Source organism: Nyctibius grandis, chromosome 4 (genome assembly GCF_013368605.1).
Source record: "Nyctibius grandis isolate bNycGra1 chromosome 4, bNycGra1.pri, whole genome shotgun sequence".
NCBI classification, from domain to species: Eukaryota; Metazoa; Chordata; class Aves; order Nyctibiiformes; family Nyctibiidae; genus Nyctibius; species Nyctibius grandis.
This window is the reverse complement of record NC_090661.1, coordinates 28,348,283-28,370,495: the sequence shown is the minus strand read 5'-3', so window position 1 is coordinate 28,370,495 and position 22,213 is coordinate 28,348,283. Positions and strand designations below refer to the sequence as shown.

The 22,213-nt window shown below is 42.0% G+C and overlaps 1 protein-coding gene across 12 annotated transcripts in view; it reads right to left on the bottom strand.

Annotated features, from left to right (window-relative positions):
• Positions 1 to 6,004: 6,004 nt before the first annotated feature.
• PHF21A (PHD finger protein 21A) overlaps positions 6,005 to 22,213 on the bottom strand; it is a 142,849-nt gene continuing 126,640 nt past the window's right edge. For 9 of the 12 annotated variants that reach the window (XM_068399678.1, XM_068399677.1, XM_068399676.1 and 6 more), the window contains 5 exons: positions 20,345 to 20,508; positions 13,756 to 13,911; positions 12,040 to 12,115; positions 11,611 to 11,714; positions 6,005 to 7,596 (listed from right to left, as the gene is read on the bottom strand). In XM_068399678.1, coding sequence (XP_068255779.1) covers positions 7,342 to 7,596; positions 11,611 to 11,714; positions 12,040 to 12,115; positions 13,756 to 13,911; positions 20,345 to 20,508 — 755 coding nt within the window. In that variant the 3' untranslated portion in view covers positions 6,005 to 7,341. Of the gene's footprint in view, positions 7,597 to 11,610; positions 11,715 to 12,039; positions 12,116 to 13,755; positions 13,912 to 20,344; positions 20,509 to 20,577; positions 20,601 to 22,213 lie in introns of all 12 variants that reach the window. The other 3 variants (XM_068399686.1, XM_068399687.1, XM_068399688.1) reach the window with 1 other exon arrangement.

Sequence of the window (22,213 nt, the reverse complement as noted above, 5' to 3'; positions counted from 1 at the left end):
ATAAGTGCCCTCCCCTCCTCATTGTTGGCATGTCCCGCCTGATAGATCTGGGTAACGACAAAGGGGAGCCCCCAGCCCTTGCTCGCACGGGCAGAGCATCTTCCCAGTGGTGCTGCAGTATCAACCCTCAGCGGTGGGGATCCGAAATCAAGGGTGGCCCCTGAACACAGCCCCAGGAGCCGGCCTCTGCCAGTGCTGGGCCTGTGTAAGCCACTGCCTCCCTTCCGCGCCTGAGCTACAGCCCCAAGGCCATTCCGGTCACTAAGAAAAGTGCTTTCTCAAAGCTCAGAGGCAACAATACTTAATTTCTTTTCCAACAGCACAGATAAAAGAAGGCAGGTGACAAAAGAGCAGGAACTGGTCGAGGTCTACATTTTCCAGTGTAAATTTAGGAAAAAGAAAAAAGATGCAAATTCCCCAGGTGGTGAGAAGTCTGCTGAGTGCCAGCAGACCGATACTGCTCACTGCTGCTGCCTTTCTGTGCCACCTCTCCACTCAGGACAGAGTGAGCCAAGCTTACAAGGCTTTTCAGTTCCCTGGGTGCTCCCAATAGAAAATACGCCCTTAAGTACTTCTTCCTTCCTAGATGTGGACTGGGCTGAGTTTCTCTGTCTGAAGCATTTGACACCTGCTTGGATACTTACAGAGTGAAGAAGAACAGACACACAGAGCTTCCTACCCTGCTAACACACTGGAGCCAGGACAGCTGTTCTCCAGGGGCTGCTGCTTAATGTAGCCTTGATGCTGGCCCTCAGAGCGGCTCACCAGGCTCAGCTCCTGAAGGGTTATGTTAAACTTACCACATGCCCCTGTCTAGCTGCTCTGGTGAACTGCCTTTTTACACGGGTCCCTAAAGAAACCAGATCCGAAGAAAACAGGGAGGCATTGCTGCACAGAGGGGGTTTGGCACAGAACTGCCAGACGTGATGACCCAGGGAACAGGAACCTTGCACAGATACTCCGAGAGAGAGCCAAGTACCTGACTCACAGGTCCTGCCCGGCATCATCTCCTCTGCTCACTCAGGACCCAGGACCTCTGGAAGCTGATGCTGGTTTCAACTAGGCCAATTGTGACACTCGAACTAGGAAGGTGCAACCACACTGGCGATCTAAACCTTTGGCTAGTCCCGGAATATTTCTAGCCAGGGAAATTTTTAATTAATTCAGTCCAGATTAGAGCAGGCTCTGGCTGCCCCAAGGTCTGCTTGATCTGCCTTGTCCCACGTTGTAGCACAGAAGTCAAACAAGGCTCTGCCCAGGATGGGATGACTTGGCAGCAGAAGCAGAGCTAGGGATGACTTAGTGCCCACTTCCTTCCCCATCTGCAGCTGAGCAGCTCTCTTCTCCCACCACACTTGGTCCTTTTGGAATACAGATCAACCCATGCCAGAAATTGAAGTAGGATAAAGAGCCTTTTTCTTCTAGTCTTTCCATTGTACTTTCAAACCCTGTAACTGCAGGGATACATGTCTCCTCACAATGGAGCCCCATTTCACTTCTGGATTTTTCCTACCCTCACTTTCCCTCCTTCTCATCTCTTTCCATTTCTTGTCTCTGCTCTGCTTTACCCCACGTAATCTTCCTTTCTTTTGCTCCTCCTGCTCCCCTTCTTCTTTTTCCCTGTCTCCAGCCCTGCACCCCTTGCTTCTCGACAGAGGCTCCTGTCCTTTCCTTTGTCCCTGTAGCACCCACCTCTGGCCAGGGGAGATGAGAAGCCCCGGCCCACGTGTTCTCATGCAACAGACTCCAGCGCAGCACAGCGATTTTCACAGCACCAACGCTCTTGGTGAGCCTGTTTTCCATTCACTACTCCGGTAGTTTGGTAATACTGACAGGGGATACAGACAGACCCTCACACAGGTAAGGTCTCGGCTTTCTGAAACAAGCCCACATCTTAAATTAAGCTCTAGGAGAGGTGTTTGTCTTTTCATGGGTCTATAATTACCAAGCTTACCAGTGCATGGTATAAATAATTTTCTTTATTGGCAAGTTTCAACTATGTGCTCAGCCTATACAAGACATGATGCAGAAAGTTCTTGTCCCAGTTAAAAGATAAACACGGGGGAAATGGGAGCTAAAGGTAAAGGATAGAGAGAGTCATATTTTTCAAGTATTACATTCCATTCTGTAGGTGTTACAAACAGGAACTGAGGCTTAAAGAAGGATCTGAGTAAGACGGCAATAACCTGGAGACAAGATGTCTGCAGCTCTTGTGTTTTCCTGATCCCACCTGATTCTTAGGGCATTCCCTGGTCCAGGTCTGACCACCGAAAACAAGGATCCAACAGCGTGTTGCTGCAAGGCTCGCTTGCATGCCCTCAGAGACCAGAACCTAGCTCGCTGTTGGAAGGGTTCTTTGAAGACCTCTTGCCTTCTGAATGCCAGAAACTACAGAATTCACATAGTGCTTGGGAATGGCCTTTGCTGAGGTAGTTTGTTGGCCAGGCAAGCCTAAGCATCAAATGAATTAGCTGCACGACAAAACATCTTCCTCTTTCTCCAGGTTCCTGACTCTTCTGAAGAGTTTATACACACTTGTCAGAAAACTCTCTGCAGTAACCCAGCAAGGCTGAACTTGCCCTGGACCTTCGGAATCCCAAAGGAGGACAAATGGAGGTGAAGGAGGGTCAAAACAGTTCGGAAAAGACACAACAAATTCTGCCCAAAGGGGCATGGTCCACAAGAAAGTGTAATATTGATATTTCAGTGGTTATCTGAGCAGCTCACTGAGAGAGGCCCTCAGTAAAAGAGTGAATTTTGGTTTGACATGTGAATATGATACTTTAAAAACATATTTCATTAAAAACCATGTATTCATCATTAGTGCTTCAGAAGCAAAGAGGGCAGGGTGCAACCCAGCTGGGGAAAAAAAGAAAGAGAAATATGTGCACTGCAAATTCACAAATATTTTCCACTGTATCCACATGGGAAGGAAATTTCAGAGTTTACTCCCTATATTGTAGGCTGCCATAGCTTGGTGGGGCTAAGAGGGAGATTTCACTCAGGGTCCTCCTGAATGCTGATCAAGCTGCTTTTCAGGGCTGTCTCTGCAACAGCACAGGGAAGAAGATGATTTGAAGCCAAGGAGGTCAGAATTAGGGTTCACATTTCTAGACAGCTGGAATACAGATGTGCTTTCTTAAGCCTGGTCAGCAAGGAAGCATAAAATACAATATTGTTTTTTTCTACCAACATCAAAACCAACAGAGCTGCCCATAAAATTATCACCTCTTTAATTTCTAGGTTACTGGCTTTTAATTCATATCCCCAACAACAGAAACTTGCTTGCAACAAAGAACAAAGTCCTTGTTTTGCTCATGCAAACCATTAGTTCATCTTACCAACATGGTAACTCCTGGCTAATGATGTCCTTGAAGAATCATCCATGCTACTCATCCTGCCTGCCAGTCACCCCTAGAAGTACTGCCTTTACTGTGTTTTGTGCAGCACTAAAACCACTGCTGGCTCTAAACAAAGTTAATGAGAATACTAATGACAATACTTATTCTTCTAGCCATGTCACATGCTCACTCTCCCACTCTGACCACAACACACATTTCCAGCTGTTTAAAGAACAGATTGCAAGAAGGGAAAAAACCTACTTCTGCAAAGGTTACTCTAGTTCTGAGCAAAGAAGCAGGGTGACTTCTTAAAGCCCTTAGCACTGGGCTGAGAGCCAGGACTGTCTCTGATATGAGCTTCCTCTGTGGTCTCATCGCCTCCTTTACAACAGAGATTCAAAAGCCACTTATTTCCCACCAATGACAAGCAATGACATAAGAATTAGTTAATATCTTGATGGTGGTTTGGAAATACAAAACCCTAGTCATTATGACAGCTTTCCAAAGAGCAGAAGTTTTAGTACAGACTCACTCTCCGATATTACATGAGAAAAACCAAAACAATCCAAACCCAGAAGACAAGCTTGAGCTTTAAGCTGTCAAGAGTTTAAACTTCTCCCTTGATTGGAAGCTCTTAGAACAGCCAGAAAAAAAAACATTTTCCTCTGTATTTAGCAAATGCCAATTCCTCTTCCACCCTATTGTTGCTAATTGGGCAGAGATAACCCCAATTTACTTGTATCTATGTAGCAGAATCATTGCCAGTGTCAGTGCAGCCCTGGGAATGCTCCTTGCCTATTGACAGATACTGCTGCAGAGCCAGGAGGGAAAGCATCCAAATAGGATCAGCGACAGAGAGAGAAAACTACCTAGCAACATCAAAAAGTCTAAGCTGCAGTTAATCATTACCTGCAGAAATTATTAACTAAAAGCGTCCTTTTACACTCTGGAACACAAATGCGGTAACAAAAGGGACATTAAAGTCTATACGTATCTACTTGGATTCTGAGACAAGCAGATGCCCCAGAAAAGCAGTAATAGTGGTTTTAACATCTCCTGGCTGGTTAATTGCGCTCAAATTTAAAAACGGCTACCAGTGAATTTCACTTCCACCCGCTCCTGAATTGGCAAAGAAAACAGAAGGACTATCAAGTCTTCAGGCACAGCTTGCTACTCCCAGATAGTGCAGTGCTTCCAAGAGAGCTCAGAAGATAACACCAGAAATAAGAACACGAGAACCATGAAGATTCAGTGCACCTGTCCTTAGAGACTGTCTCTTACCAGGAATGTACTCAATGCTTCATAAGATGATTTAAGAATTACCCAAGTGGCCAACCAGAGAACCACCTGGCCAAAAGGCAGTTTCTTCTGAGTGCCTGGGCCCTTAGCTGCTGGCTCATGTTCTAAAGAAAGAAGGCTCATGTTCAGTTTGTTTTTTCTCTTCATCCCTTGAAATACATAGTCCTTTGTTTAAATGCTATGGGTCGCTGGCCCAGTGCTGCCCGATGGTAATGACGCCCACTGGTAACGGGGTTGATACAAGGACATTTTAGTTTGATCAGTTTTGACATCATCTGCCCAGCTGTCTCCCTGCCACTTGTGCTAACTTATCCTTCCAGCTCTGCTCGTTCCAGAACAGAACTCAAACATCAAAAGACAGAGTTCAGGTTACCTCAGGTTCAGCTGAGAAGTGCACGTAAGAGTCACTTTCCCAACTACAGACAAATGTGAGAACTCGAAATATCAGTTCTGAGCTCAGAGCTGAAAATAGCGCACACTCCTATAGAAGGAATAAAAGTCCTTAAAGGGCAGAAAGGTAACCTAAAGGAGAGAGAAGAAAATAGCTCCAAGACTCCTGCAGAAGCATACCTGGCTGTGGCAGCAAAGAGACTCTCTCAGGCTATGTAGTGTCTGGAGTATTCACTTCTTCTTGCTCAGAAATGCATCCTTGAAATCCAAAGCTTTTCTTCCTTCCACTAGAAACAGCTGAGCAGGCCTGTCTTGCCACCCAACACATGCTCTCAAGGGCACCACACCAGGGACTCTGCCACACATTCTGTGTGTAGTGGCTCAGCTCTGCTCCCACTGGAAGTAAAGGGAGTTTTCTCAGTACTTCCAGTGGAAACAGGGTTTGCCCAAATGTTTATATGCAGTAGTGAAACTAGGCAGCTCTGGGACACAACCCTAAGTGACCAGAATCATCGCTCTAAAGTGAGACAGACCCCACAATAACAGAAAGCACAAGGCAAGCTTTGCTATCTAAAGTGAAAAGATTATACATAGAGATGAACTTCTTAAACGAGAGGATATAACAGAAGGCGATTGCAGTCCAACCAGCTCACTGTCTTTCGTTCTCAAGCTCTTATCAGTCCATATCACAAAACTATAAGAAACCTTAAACAAGCACGCTGCCAATTGCTTTTCTCTGGGTCACAAACACATGAAAGAATGGGGGAGATATGGTAACAGCAGAGACAAGCCTGGCAGATCCTCCAGGTGGGGTGAGATCCAGCACTGTAGGATTTGATTCTCTTTAGAGTTTAGCCAGTAGCATGTATGGTATAATCTATGGAAACTGTCCCATTGGATTTTAAAACACAAACACAGCAGAATATCATCATAAATAAGCAAAGTCTGTGTTAAAAAATTCTAAGTACACAGCATTTTCTCCAGTTCTGACACCTTTTTAATAGAAATCACTTGTTTAGGAAACAAATAGCACTTTTGTAATTTTTTTTTACAATGTTTCTTACCTTGATCTTATTTTAAGTAACACTAGGAAGACCTCAATATCTTTTATTTTCCTTTTTAATTTAAAAAAGTTGGTTTTTTCCCCCAGATACAAAGATTTTGCCCTTGCATAAAAAAACAGTGCCCAAAACGATGACACAAGGACTCACAAAGACTCACTGTATCTCACTGACACTATTACTTCTAATCTATACCATGCAAGGTCCCATCTACCTCTTTAATTAGACTGTCAGCCTGAAAAACAGCTTTTCTATTCCTTATTTAGTTCTTGTTACCAAAAGAAGAGAAAGGAAGTGAAAGAAAAGGACATTTCTCTGTTCAGTTCACACATCTGGGTCATGTGCTACTTTGTTCAGGATACCTTTGTTGTTTATAAATATAGAAAAGGGTTGGAATCTCATTTTCAAGTAATCGATGCACATTTTCTCTTGGGACACCTCCATCCAATGCTCCAAGCTGACCCTGGATTCTGGCCCTCTGTTTTCCCATTCCCAACATAGGCTTTCTGGACGAGTGTGAGGATCCAAACCAATTCTGCAAAGCATGTCTGTTGTTTAATGTGAAGAAATAGGATTAACCCAAAGCTGTTGGGACAGTAGATCCTCAGCCTGTACATGTGCTGGTTACTCAGTGAAAAGTCCATGTCCTTTTCTTTGTATATCTCCTGTCTAAACAATAGTAAATACTGCTTATTTGATAGACTTGTCCCTTCTGGGCACTGGGATTTGATAATTTATATTTCTGTTTTTTTGGTTTAATAGTAATGAGAGTTTAGAAACAGGAAAAGCCCACAGGCTCTTTGGACTTGTTTTTGTTTTCCCCTAGCTAAACAAACTGTTCTGCAAATAAGGATTTGAAACCTGCTCTCCTCCCTCATCCCTGCTCCTCACCCCAAACAAAAATAAAACAAACCTATAGTGGCTGTGGAGGCTGCTGCAGGCACACACTGGTGTAAAATATAGAGAGAGTAAATATATTATTTCACTTGGCATGGTGCTGGCAAAGAACCCCCAGCTGGCACTATTCATGTAACATGATCCAAACTTTGCATGTACACACAGAATAAGAAGGATCAATTGGCAAACTCCGGTGCCGCCTGGCACAAGCATCTTCGCGCTCTCTCTGGAACCAAAGAACTAAAGAATTCTGCACTTTCCAGAAGAAATCCGGTTTTGCTTTTCTAGAGTTTCGTTATTTTGCTCTTCCTCCTCGCCGCCACCTCCCTTGGCTCCTTCTTAACTTCACTGTGTTATTTAGTCTCATCGCCCTTGTTACAGTTCACCATGCAGCTCTGGGAAGGGGAGGGGGCTAAGGTGGAGGTGGCAGCATTAGTATTGTTAGTGGAGTCCATGCCATTGGAGATGGCAACTGGATTGACCTCAGAGTTTATGGGTTTTGAAAGGTCGATGCCTTGGATGAGGCGGATCAGCTGTTTTACCTTCTCCAAGGAGCTGTGCATCTCCTTCTGTTTTGCAAGGATGGTATTCTTCATTTCCATGCATTTCTGCAGCAAAACAGAAAAGCAGTAATAAGTTCAAGCTTATGAATGAAAGAAGGTAAGAGAAGGAATATGATGTTCACAGATCTAAAGTAAGTATGCAGAGAAGACTGCAGCTACAATTTCACTTTCCCAGCCGAGAAGAAAAAAAGAGTCTCAGGGCTGTGTTCACAGGAGAATTCATACTTGCAGGCTGAGGAATTGAATTGCCAGTACATCGCTGTCACCTGGTACAGGCCCCCTTTCATCCCAAGGTGTTCTGCAAATCCACACAGACAGCTCCATCCTTTTGTGTTCCTTTTGAAGGGAAACTTCTAACTATATGTTCTTAGTATTCTTCTATTAGTATTGCATTGCTGAAATTTCTTTAGCTCAGATCTGCAAACTCAGGCATCCTACTGCAGCTGACTGCTGACAGTGTGTGTGCATGGTGCTAATAGGATATAGCCTTTGCTTTCACATACATTTCAGCAGGAACATCACTTCCTCCTCTCAATAAATAAAGGCACACTTGAAAAGAAAAACAAGTCCTTCTTCACTTGAAAATCTTATTTTGTGGCCACTTCTTTCTCTTAGAAGTGCTAGTAACCTAGCTAGCTCATCAGTTAGGAATCATGGTAACATAGCTTTAAGAAAAGCCCACAAATGATGTTTCAGGGGTGAAAAACTGCATACAGCTATATTTGAAACTCTCAAAAAGGAGGAGATGGTAGCTAGGTCTGTAACATTCAGGTTCTTACATGAAGATGGCAACCTTCCTACATTTTTTAAACCTTTTATCCATGCTGATCTCCAGACACTGTTGGCTTCAGCTTTACTATTTTCACATGCAGCCTGTGGCATCATAAAAACACCACAAAATTTAGATCTAATGTGTCTTTTTTGGACAGTTCCAATGGAAGTATAAACAATGACTTGATCACAGAAAATAAACCATTCTCCTTACCTACTGTCAATCCCTCATGTTAAGGGCTTGCATCTGCCTGGGTACATCACTGAGAAACAGTGTTAGTGCTCTAGTGCTGCTCAGGTTATGCCCAGCTACTGCTACCCAGAAGATGACAGCCTCCAGAGCTGCAAACCAGCACCTCTTGCCACTTGTTTGCTCACAATTGTTTTCTTTGTATCATCAGCATTTAGGGATCTTTAAACATAGGACACTTACTTTTGTTCTAATAAGTAAAGACAGGCAGACCAGAAAGTGCATCTGTATTTGAAAAGAAAAGTCTGTCCTTACATATCCAGCCTTACAGATGCTGCCACCTAAGAGATTTCAGTATTTTTCATTCTGTGATACTGACTAGGGCTATGCTAAGCAAGCGGCTCGAACTTTACACAGGCAACTCAAGAGCCTGTTTTGCATATTAAGATGAGAAGAGAGAGCAGATTAATATGTATGCTTCAATTACTCTGATAACCTAAGGTGGAAACTACAGCTTCTGGTTAGAAGCTTCTGCTAAATATTCAGGAGCAGGCTGTCCCGGTGTGTAGGAAGACAAGCCATCGGGGGAAAAAGATCGGCCTGGTTCAACAGAGAACTTAGGCTAGAACTTAAGGAAAAAAAGAGAGCCTATTTGCTCTGGTAGAAGGGTCAGGTAACTTGGGAGGTCTATAGGGATGTTGCCAGGTCATGTAGGGAGAAGATTAGAAGGGCGAAAGCTCAATTAGAGCTTGATTTGGCTGCTACAGTCAAAGATAACAAAAAAAGTTCCTACAAATACATTAACAGCAAAAGGAGGATCAAGGAGAGCCCCCACCACTTGCTGAATGAGGAGGGTAGTGTAGTGTCAGGGGATGAGGAAAAGGCAGAGGCGCTCAGTGCCTTCTTTGCCTCGGTCTTTAATCTCAGGACCAGTTGTCCTCAGGAGACTCGGCCCCCAGAGCCTGAAGTTAGGGACGGGGGACTGTGTGAACCCCCTGTAATCCAGGAAGAGATGGTTAGTGACCTGCTGTGCCACTTGGACACCCACAAGGATATGGGCCCGGGAGGGATTCACCCCAGAGTAATGAAGGAACTGGCAAATGAACTTGCCAAACCACTCTCTATTATCTGCTGGCAGTCCTGGTTAACAGGAGAAGTTCCAGCTGACTGGAAATTAGCAAATGTAACACCCATCTACAAGAAGGGTCAGAAGGATGATCCAGGGCACTATAGGCCTGACAGCCTGACCTCGGTGCCAGGCAAGGTGATGGAACAGATCATCCTGAGTGCCGTTACACAGCACATGCAGGACAATCGGGGCATTGGGGCCAACCAACATGGATTCATGAAAGGCAGGTCCTGCTTGACCAACCTGATCTCCTTCTATGACAAAGTGACCCGCTTAGTAGATGAGGGCAGGGCTGTGGATGTAGTCTATCTAGACTTCAGTACGGCATTCGACACTGTCTCCCACAGCATCCTCCTAGACAAACTGGCTGCCCGGGGCTTGGATGGGTGGACTCTTCGATGGGTTAAAAACTGGCTGGATGGCCGAGCCCAGAGAGTGGTGGTGAATGGGGCAAAGTCCAGCTGGCGGCCGGTCACTAGCGGTGTTCCTCAGGGCTCAGTTCTGGGGCCGGTGCTGTTCAATATCTTTATAGATGATCTAGACGTAGGGACTGGGTGCACCCTCAGCAAATTTGCAGATGACACCAAGCTGGGTGGGAGTGTCGATCTGCTGGAGGGGAGGAAGGCCCTACAGAGGGATCTGGACAAGTTAGATAGATGGGCCGAGACCAAGGGCATGAGGTTCAACAAGAACAAGTGCTGGGTCTTACACTTCGGCCACAACAACCCCATGCAGCTCTACAGGCTGGGGGAAGAGTGGTTAGAAAGCGGCCTGGCGGAAAGAGACCTGGGGGTGCTGATCGACAGCCGGCTAAACATGAGCCAGCAGTGTGCCCACGTGGCTAAGAAGGCCAATAGTATCCTGGCCTCTATTAGGAATAGTGTAGCCAGCCGGTCTAGGGAAGTGATTGTCCCTCTGTACTCGGCACTGGTGAGGCCGCACCTTGAATACTGTGTCCAGTTCTGGGCCCTGCACTTCAAGATGTTGAGGTGTTGGAGAGAGTCCAAAGGAGGGCGACCAAGCTGGTGAAGGGTCTGGAGGGTCTGACCTATGAGGAACGGCTGAGGGAGCTGGGGTTGTTTAGCCTGGAGAAGAGGAGGCTCAGAGGTGACCTTATTGCAGTCTACAACTACCTGAAGGGAGGTTGTAGTGGAGTGGGAGCGGGCCTCTTCTCCCAGGCAACTAGCGATAGGACAAGAGGACATAGCCTCAAGCTTCACCAGGGGAGGTTCAGGTTGGATGTTAGGAAGAATTTCTTCTCAGAAAGGGTCATTAGACATTGGAACGGGCTGCCCAGGGATGTGGTGGAGTCACCATCTCTGGATGTGTTTAAGAAAAGACTGGACATGGCACTTAGTGCCATGGTCTAGTTGACAGGGTGGTGTCAGGGCAATGGTTGGACTCAATGATCCCAGAGGTCTCTTCCAACCTGATTGATTCTGTGTGATTCTGTGAAGTATGACATCGTCCAATTAATATTATGCAGAGGCATGCACAGTGTCCAGCTACTGATTGTCAAGGCAACATGTCAAAAACATGAGAGCCAGTCATGAGTGAATGGTCACTCTTTTACTAGGAAGGTCTCGAAAGCACGCCAAGACTGTAACTCTTATTACGCACAGAGGCCCAACCATTCTTCTTTAAGTGAGCCACTGGAGAATTTTACTTAATCTACTTCCCACAGACAATAATACTCTGGGTCACATTTGTCACCTGCTGATATTATAGGTCACTGTATGTCTACAATATATGGTCAGCATGGATTCATGTATAAGTGACTCAATATAAGTATATGTTGCCTGTATTTCATTCCTGCTCCCCAAAGTCCTAAAAAGCAAAGGAAAGGGCTCACTCAATTCTCAGTAAATCCAGTGGAAGACAGGTCTAATACATGGACTCTCTACAGTTTTCTCTCTGCATTCTGACACCAGAACACAGGTACAGAGTTATTTGGGAGGGCAATACTCACTGTTATAGAATTGCTGAGCTGTTTGACCTTCTGCTCTAGTTGTTCTCTTTCCTGTTTTAAATCTGAACTCCATTTAAGTAGTTTCTGTTTTTCCTCTTCTTTTGCTGCAAAATAGAATATTACTCAGAATATTTAAAATGTTCCTGTTACAACAGTGGATAGAGGCTCTAAACTGCTTCATGTAAAGCGGGTAATTGAGTTTAAAGTCAATTCAACATGTGCACTAAATCACACACAAAATTTCACCTACATACACAAGCATCACAGAAGTCTTAACAAGTATTTAGACTGCTATTTTCACTTCACTAGTGATTAAGGTTCTTCCCCTTTAATTTCCTTTTGTAATGGAAGTACCATTCTATCCCATTCCTGAAATAACACCTTCCATTATTAGAAGTGAAACAAAAGTGTTGTTCCCCATTTTCCTACCTGCTTTATATGCAATATATGAATGAACAATTGCTAAAGTTCCTGGCCATGGGATTGCTTCTTCTTTCTTTAGCATCTGAAAGAAAAGTGTTTATAGAGATTTAGCTGGTACACGATCTAACTCTAAGAAAGCAAAAAGGAGAGAGGGAAAGAGGGAAAGACCGAGGATTTTCTTTTACGGCTGTCATTATTCTCAGCCCTGTTAATACGAAGCTTTGCAGACCTATTCTGAGATTTAACAGAGGGAATTATTCACAACTGTACTGTGGCTCCCAGAAAGCAGGCCTGTTTCTTACAAATGTCAGCATTTTCTCATATTCCCTCCATAGCCACAAATAAAGTCTACTAATGAAACTGAACTACTTAAAAGAGAAATGAAAAGACAATACATCTCAATTCAAACTTGCCAGGAGACGTAAACATTATTTCATGGTTCAGACAAGTTGCTGATCTTAGTTGTTCTGGGAGAAAAGTTTTCATGGCACAGAGCAGTCTCCGCACCATACATTCAAACATCACACTTCCTGGCTAGTAGAACACAAAACGGTCCTATCTCCCCTTCTTGTCAGAATCATCTTAGTAGAGCTGTCAAACCCTCTTTATAAGGGTATTATTTATAAGCACCATTTATGTCTTTCAGATCCTTCCTACATATTCCTTCCTAACAAGCTTTATTTTGAGAGGAAAGACACGTATTTTTCATAAACGAATCAGAGGAGTGTATCAGAAGATAGAGGACTCAGTCACTTTATAGTGAAATAACTCAGATTCCTCCCTCCCAGTTTGGTGGGAACCTATCAAAGAAATATGAAGATGCGGGATAAGGTGAGACTAGGCAAGAGCAGGAACAGGGAAGTGGTAACATCCCCTCCTCTCTTGTAACTACTGACCAAGTCACTTTAGTTTTGCATTTTCATTCTTCTGAACAGCGTATCATACACCAGGCTGTTTTCTTACATTACCATCTGGCTAACCCAAGGTCATGTGGGCGACCAAGCAATATGCTACATCAGACAGAACGCTAACAGCTTCAGGCTGCTGATTAACAGCAATCCTTTGCAACTTCTGGAGTTCCATGTAAAGGTTAGGAATACAATAGTTTACTAGTTTACTACTTTGTCTTGCAATCTCAATGCAATTATAAACAAAATATTAAAATATCATCTGTTCACTTCAATTGTATACTTTCAGAAAGGTATCTGTAAGGAAGAACCACCAAACTGTTCACCTATCCTCATTATACTGAGAGATCACTGAAGACAACCTCTCTGATGTTTGGTTTATATGAGCAAACAGTAGCTTATATTTGCTCTACCTATTGAGGTAGGCTTATGCAAATGCTTAATTTATTTGTCCAGAAGAATATACTAATAACTTTTGAAGAAATAACGAGCTTAAAATGAACATCAAAATTTCTATGGGTCATAGAGAACCTTTCCCAAAAGTCTGTGTGCTTTGGCCCAGAGAGTAAAAACACAAGGGTAACAAATAAAGATCCCAAATCTGGAAGCAAGACCTAACCGTTTTGTATTTGCATGCATTCCAACAGAGGTTAATTCGATCAAATTCACACAAGCCTTATTACAGATCAAATAGATTTGTTCAGTGTCAGGCTATCTTGATCAAAGTAAGCCAAGTGATGTGGTTATTTTCTTTAACATGGGAAAAATCTTTATAGTGCATTGTATATAACTCTCCCTGTCTGTCAAACAATACCTGGTCTTGACATTTGGGACAGATCCACATGCCCTTGGGAATGGTTTTCAGAGGCGGGTCCAGACAGTCCAGGTGATAAACACGTGAACATGTGTCACACATCAGCAACTGCCCGCTTTTTCTGCAAACACTGCAAAAATCCTCATGGATATCACCCTATGAAATTGAGGGGAAGGGGTGTGGGTGAGAGAAAGAGAGAGAGAAGGCAAAAAGTGAACTTTGACCTTTGATATCTACCTCCTAGTTGAATGCAAAGTTTACAGCACAAACTATTTCTAAGGGGATTCCAAATGCTCGAGCCCTTTTCAGTACGTGAAACAGGAAAACCAGGCAGGGTGTCAGAAACACTGACATCTGTCCTCCTAAACACTCCCTCTGTCCTCCCAAGGCAAAATGTTACAGCAAACACTTATTACCATAGCTTCTCTTAACAACTGCTACCCCATAGCCTGTCTTCTTTAAGATTCCCCTTTACCTTGCTTTTTTTTTTGCCTAAAGTGATGAGCTACTCACTTTCTTAACCCTTCTCATTTCTGGATGTAAGCACAACTCCACTTCAGGAATGCTGATGAGGCTGTCCTCTTGCCAGTAATAGTACGTAAGAAACCCCAATTGCGTGACTTAAAAGAACACTGTCAAATATTTACGTCACCTTGAAAAATGAAACTGGAAGGAAAAGGTACTGTGCTTGTAAATGAAAAAGGACAGAACGAATTATGTTCTGAAACAATGCTTTTTACTTCACTTAGGTTACTTCAAATTGCACAAAAAAGCCATGACTCAAAAATTTCTCACCCTCTACAGACAGTGGTTTATGTTTCATCACTAACATAGGCTGAGAGCCAGGATGAGGGAATACCAAGAGAGATTTTCTAACTAAGGGTTTTTTTAAAGAAAGAATTGAAAATATTACTGGCAGTGTCTCTTACAAAAACTAGGTTTAGTTACTATTGCATCACCATTAGAGGGATTTTTTTTCTACAGCCATTAACTCCCCAGTAAGGTAGGTCTGATTTTTGTCACTTTTTCTTCTCTCTCTCTCCTCCTGCTACTCCCATCTCATGCCCTCTCCTCTCAGCACCTGTGGGCCGTCCTAGCAACTCGGCATATTCAAAGCCCCATCTGGAATCTGGAATACACACTTCTCACCGACTCGGGTCAAAGTTTCAGAGGTACCACATCTGCAAGATCGTGATCTTAAGATGTGTGTGTTTGGTCAAACTGCACGCATACACTCCCCCTGTATGTAATATGAATGTGTGCAAAGTTTCATTTTGACTCATACAGTCTTTTCACATGCGTGAATAAGTTCTATCAATTTGGAGGGATAGCAGACTTCTTGGCTGCTCACGCACACATTAAGTTGCCAGGCAAGAAAAATGACACTAATCTCTACTATGGATAAAATATTAAACATATTAGAAGAATGACACACAAGCAATCTGCTCAGGTTTCTACTCCCCATCTCTATTGCTGATGAGGCCTTTCTTCAAGGGGAAGGCTATTCTTCTCCTAATTCCCAAGGTTAGCACCGATGTCATGTTTTGTAAAGGATCGACCTTTAGTGAATTTTCAGTGCCATGTTTTGGTTCTGTAACTCCCAGGGATTATTGAGAGCTGGGTTATGGTATTATTTCATCCTTTAACACCAAAGAGTTCCTCAGTGTTAAGGGAAGAATTAAATGAGTGCCATTTCATGCCTCTTGTGAAGTGATCTGTGTAACCAGGCTGGGAAGAACATCTTTTCGTCTATCATGCATTCTGTGAGTACAAGGAAAAGGCGTCAGGCAAGAGATGTCATATAAGCTAAAACAAAATCCTCTGCAACCTAAAGAAAAATTTAAGAGGAAAATTCTCACATCTTAGAAGAAAATTCTCATTCTAGAGAATTACATGTGTTAAGATCCTTTGGTTGCCACAGACTACACAATGGCACTTGGTAACTGGCTCAGGTGCAAAATTATTGGTGTGTTGAAAACCAAACCTGTTTTGTCTAATACCCTGCAGAAAGAGACCTACACAAGAGACATATGCAGTTGCTTCTTGAGGGGGAGACATTTTGAAATTTAGACCCAGAACCTTATAAATTCAACTGAATGCTGAAAAACCTGAAGTGACACAGCTGATCAGTGTGCAGCATGGCTGAACATGCTGAGATGACAACACACGTGCACAAAATCCACAGTCCTGTTTTTGGTAATGCAAAATTCAGTGCATTTCCTCAGAATTAATAACCAGCCTTACCAAAATCACAGCCACTGTTTGATTTAAAAAAAATGCCTCAGGTTTTATGGGCAGTTAGTAAATTACGCATAAAGGAGGGCTGGATTTGATGTTGTGACATGCACCCCACTAATCTCAGCTTCTGGACCAGGTTCTGTGAAAGCTACAGGCAGCCAACCTAAACTAGAGCAGAGCTCACTGAGGGTGCTCTAACACATGCTACAGGCTGAAGAGACTGAAGAATAATTTCAGAACAGAAACCATAAAGGGTGATTTAACGTCACTTTTTGCTCTACTTCCTCTGCACCAAGAGACCAGGAAAATAAATGAAACCTTTTTGGACAGCTAACAGTTTATTTTTATGAAATGTCTAGAGCAGCAAGGCCTGGCTTTAGGCAATGGAACTGAATAATACAGTATCAAATCAGAAGTGTTATGTGGCTTGTGTGTTTGAATATGTAATATCTATACTTATACGTACATTTCACTGGAATAACATGGGAAAGCTAAATATTCTGCAACAGGAATTGTTCATGACCATATAAATAAAGATGATACTAATGTATGATGTGAGTTAACTTGTCAGAAGCAATAATAATCCTGGCATTTACTAACTTTTAGGGGCTTGACTTTGCAATCTGAATGTTTTCTAATGCTCCTCTCAAATGAGACATTGTTTTGATATAAAAAGTTTACTAATAAAAAGGCATTTGGTGACCACAGACTTGAACCATCACTAAAACAGAGATTTTTGCACTATCCTTACTGCTGAGCAATTGACTGTCAAAGGCAATTGCTATCTTCCAGGTGAATATGCAACTACTGTGTGAGGGAGAATCACTCATAACCAAGTGGTTCACAGCAAATTGCCAAATAGAAAAAAAAAAAAAAAAAAGAGGAAAAAAATTTTGCTCAATCCTACCTACTGCATTACTTCCTTTTCCCAGGATCTGTTCCTACTTTCTACCCCTCCATCCTTATCATCAATCCCATCTCAAGTTCCTGCTTTATCCTCCCTTCAAAATTTATCCCTGTCATTCAGAGAATGACAATTCAGGAGAAAGGCAAAAGGTGGTTCTGGGCCATGGTGCCTGGTGCCAAGTGGTTGGCATGATTTGTAATTTTCATAAGCTGGCTAAAGACAAAGATTACTCAAGCGCTAAATATCAAATTTCCATTCTAAATCCTATAAGAATTAGACCTTTTCAGCAAATTATGCAAAAATATTTTAAAGATGGGCAAAACTGCAGTTTTCTTCTACATCTGTCTGAGGAACTGCTCAATTGTTTTAATTGAGACTTCTGAAATAGCCTTTTACTTAGGCATGCACTTGTCGTGTTTTCATTTTTAAGTCCCCAAAAGCTGGAGGCTGTAACTACAGACAACATTTTCTGTCCTATCTAGAATAAAGAGACCTTTCTATATTCACATCATCTGCTAACAGTGTAGACCTTCTTCAACACAACATGCACTGCCAAAAGAAATGATCCTGCCTTCTCTGTATGCCCAGACACTGCTTTCTGTCCCCTGCAGGAGGCTGGCACAAGAACATGTGTGTCTATAAAATTAACCAGGTTAGGGCATGATCTTGGCTAAGGCTAACAATTTTTAGCTACGCCAGTTCCCTTATGCAGATCACAACACGGCCTCATATATATCTGTGCTGGAACAACACAGGAGGCACTTAGGGGATGAGCAAAGACTGCTGGTGACAGGCAGGACAGTTCTTTTCAGTGGTAGCACCGGTCATAAACTGTGGCATGAGCATTTCAGTGTGTACTGTATTCTACACCTAATTAAGCTGAAAGCTCCTTAAATGCAGAAGATCTAATTTTCCTCTTTGTCTTCATCTCCAGCATGACTCGTAGTGTAGGTGTTTAAATATGTAGTACTTTTCCAGCATTATATAGCACTTTCCCAGCCAAGGATGCTAAAGGTTTATACAAGTATTGCTAAGTTGTCAAAACTCAGATGGGAAAAGGAAGCACCATGACAAATGTATAAATGGGGGAAACTGAATCACAAAAAAAGGATGTGATTGCACAAGCTTATACAGCAATTTGATGAGAACATACTAACAGAAGACTACCTTTCAGCTCATGCTGGCAATGGGAAACCATTCCTCTCTTTATGATTAGCATGTAAGAATTATAACATGTAATGACAGAAGAACAGATCTCATCTTTACTTCCTTTCCAATATTTTGCTGTCTCTGAAGATTCAAATTTTAATAGTCGATTTTTAATAAAAAAAATATTTTTATGAGCACTTTGAAATATATTTTCTGCTTTTACAGGTATTTCATTTTATATGGAATTCAATACCAAATATTTTTGAAAAGTCTAGCAAATTAGCCCAACTGATAGTGAATATACATTGAATGGGACTTTGGGATAAAATTCTTTCAAAAAATTAAACCCACAAAAATGTTAGTGCTGTTGCATATGTATAAGCCTAATGACTTGTCTGGAAACATGTTAAAGGAGATTTATATATGATTCTAAAGGGGAAAGAGTGCTACTGTGCTATATTATAATATGCTCAGGTAAGAGAATGTTAATTACCTGCTGTGTAATCTTCCACTGTCTCCTTTAAAATACTTCTATTTTCACTAATTAATGAATATTAAAGCGATCCAGAACCTAGGCCTAAATACTATCCAAACTCAGAAAATTCAGGGCATTCAAAACTAGACTTGAATGCTACAGAAATTCACTATTCTTGATTTAGCTTGCTGCCACCAGGCACTGCAGAAAACAGGGCAACTGTTTTGAGAGCTCTTAGACAGTGGGAAAAGACTCAGCAGTATACACACACACACGACAGAGATGGAGAAGAACCCCCACCACATATTCAGTGCTTCTATTGGGGCTAGTGTAAAAAATGTGCTCTCCAGCACATTTGCTAGTTGTTTGTACTGCTTACTTTTAAAAGTCCTCAGAGATGGAGCTGCCCCACCTTCTCCCTGAGGGGCTGTTCCACAGTCCCATTCACTTGACTGTCAGGGAAGTGTTTTTACAGTCAAGTGCTATTCTGCTCTCAAAAGTGATTACATAAAAGAGAACCTTTTAATTTCACATACATATTCCCTGGGTATCAGAATTGCATCTATTTATTTCAGTGACTCAGACACACTTGTACTATTTCTATTCCTGTTACCTCTGCAGAACAAATACAGTTCAGAGGCAAGAAGTTGGCTTCTATTCCCTATTATATGAGGCCAGTAGAGTTGGTCTCTCAGTCTATGTACTTACAGTGGTGCAACTGCATAGGTGAAAATAAAGCGGCTCAACTCTTCCTTAAAGACAATTTGAAATGGTTGGGCCTCAATGATGTGTGAAAATATGTGGTTTTTTTTTTAAAAAAAAGGGGGTGTGTGTGGAAAGAGACCACTCTGACTCAGATTGCAGAAGGAGTTTGCAGCGCTGGATGAAGAAATCAGCAAGCACTTTTTATTTTTAGACTGTTCCCAGTAAGTACTAGACATTAAAACACAAGCACTTTACTGGAAGTACACTACAACTCCTGAGAATTTTTGTGTAATGAATTGTTTCACCCATACTGAACAGTCACGGTACACTTTCAAACCAACCACAGTGTACAGTCCCTTCATTATGTCATTTTGGACCTACACAGCAACTCAGTCCAATTATTCCCACATTATTTATCTTCTAAAGTTTATGTGTGATCTTTAATTTTTTTCATCATGTTTTTGCAAGAAATAGTAACAATGAAATAACTGGATAGTTCTCAGCAACTTAAAAACGGTTGTGCTTTGAGTAGCCAATCCTATCCTTGAATTAACTTAAAATAAGGACACTCGGTTCTTCATAAATTATAACAAAATTTCAGATTTCATTCAAGACAGATTTTGCAATCTGATCACAGGGGTGATGTATTTAGCTATGCCAGTACACCAGAACTGCCATAACCAGTGCTGTGAACGCTGCTCCTGGATGTTCTGAGTGATCCAAGCAGTTTCCCTTCTTCTCTCATTACAGAAACACCCCAACTTTCTGTTATTATGGTCTGTAAGTAATACTTTTAATTCTCCCCTTCCCCCTTTTTCATGGATGACAGATTCAATTCAGTCAGACACTGCACAAAGGAAGAGAGCTCATCTAGTATGCCTGGTGCCTCCCAATGTTTCAATCCACTGAAGGAGTTATAATTAAAATCTCTACAGGATAAGAACATAGGTGCAGGAGGAAAAAGGAAGGGTTTTAAAAGAACGCTGCACTGTTTCACTGCACTGAATCAGGACGAATGTTGAGTGAGACTAAAGAAACAAAATCTGCAACCATTTTCCTTGTGGCTGGTTCTGCATATCTTTCTAAAAGTAACCCACTCCCCAAGAGTTACTTACGTCTGTGGAGCTGGGGCTAGGCAGGGACACAGGCTGAACAGCTGCGGGAAAAGTAAATGTGGTCTCTGTCTTTTCATTTTCGGGGGAGTCAGGATAACTGGACAGAGGGGATGTTGGGGTCAAAGCCCCAAACCCCAGCACCGTGTTGTATTTAGGTGGACGACCTACATATTAACAACAGGGAACACAAAAAAAAAAAAAAAAAAAAAAAAAAAGAAAATGATCTTACATACCTTTGGCCAGTGGTCCTCATTGGCTAGCGTGAAAAAGGAAATGATGTAGCACAGAGAGGAAGTTAATACAAAAGTTACAAGTGGAAGGACAGAAGCAAAGATTTAAACATTTTTTAGAAATCTTTAAGTAGAATTTTGCAAGGAAAGAACATTTAAAAGATGTATTTCAGAAGGAAACAGAAATAAGCGCTGTAGAGGGTCAAAGAATCACTCCCACAAAAGCAGCGTGGGGACACTTGCCAATCCTAGAAATGAGGCTATGCAGTTTTTAGGGAAAACATGTTGGCATCAAAGCTAGAGAGAAGCTACAATAACTACTATTAAATCCTTTCTACTGTTATCCCACACCTCCCTATCTTTCCAGTGCCAGTATAAATCTACACAAAGGTTAAGTCCTTTGTCAGAGGCCAACACTCACCAACCCCTTCCTTTTCTTGCCCTTTTTTTAAACCCACTCACCCACAGATCAGCACTTTCTACCCTACTGGTATGTGTTTTAAATTAGGCTACCTCAAGAACAGGTCCTGTTGTCAGACCCATAAGACCAGCACTACCAGTTGTAACCTACCACTGGTCTTCCACTGTAACCCTCCCCAAATTCTGTATTCTTTCTTAGACTTTCTCAGTCAAGTATGTTTGATTATGCACAACTCCTATATGCTCCTTTAGACTAGCAGAAGTGCAAAATGTGTTCGTAACAATTTTCATAAAATTACGTATGCAAAGCAAGACAGCAAAAAACCAGTATATAACCATCATTTCCGCCTCCCTTTTCCAGGATAATTTATGGATATGCAAACATAAATGAGTTAGGATCTAGGAATAATTCCCCAGACCTTATGTTTACAGATTGTCAGTCTATACCTATTAACATGCTAAACCTTGCATTTAAGGTCTGGATATGTTCCAGAACTAAGTATGTCCTTGGGAACGGATTTCTGATAGTGATGTCCATGGCTGAAATTTCTGACATGCTCAGCACCATCTAGAATTAAACTAAAGCTCTCAAGGGCACATGCTTGCATAAGCTTTTCACCTAAGATATTGCTATACTAAATCACAAAACAAATGTATATGTCCAAATCTTTTGTCAATTGAAAATGTGTGCTACTAATTTGGTGCTGATGCAAGGTACAGGCTCACAACAGGGTATGAGAAAAAAAAGAAAGTATAATAGCAGGCAGTGTGCAAACACGGGCTAAAAGAGTATCAAGTACAAAAGCATGCAATTGTTTTCATTGATACAGTAATTGTTCACAATGAGTTATAAAATAAAATTAAGAAATCATTACTAGAAGAAGGAACATTTACTTATCCACAGAGTAAATGCAAAAATCTCTATAAAATCTACATAATATCTTTTTTAAAAATACATTTAATGTTGTTAGAGGATGGCAGTAGAGACTGATGCCTTTTATTTAGAAACAGCATAGCTACAGAAGTGTCAACTTTGCCACATTGCCTGCTGGACTGAAGAGCTATATCAAGGAGAGCACACGTCAAATGAATATTTGACCTTGCAGACAAAAAACAAAGATAATGGAGGTGGTCAGTGCTAGGTAGGACTGTGGGGGTTTTAATCTGATTGATTACTTTTTTTTAGACAGCAAACTCAGGAGGCGAGAAGGTATTACGA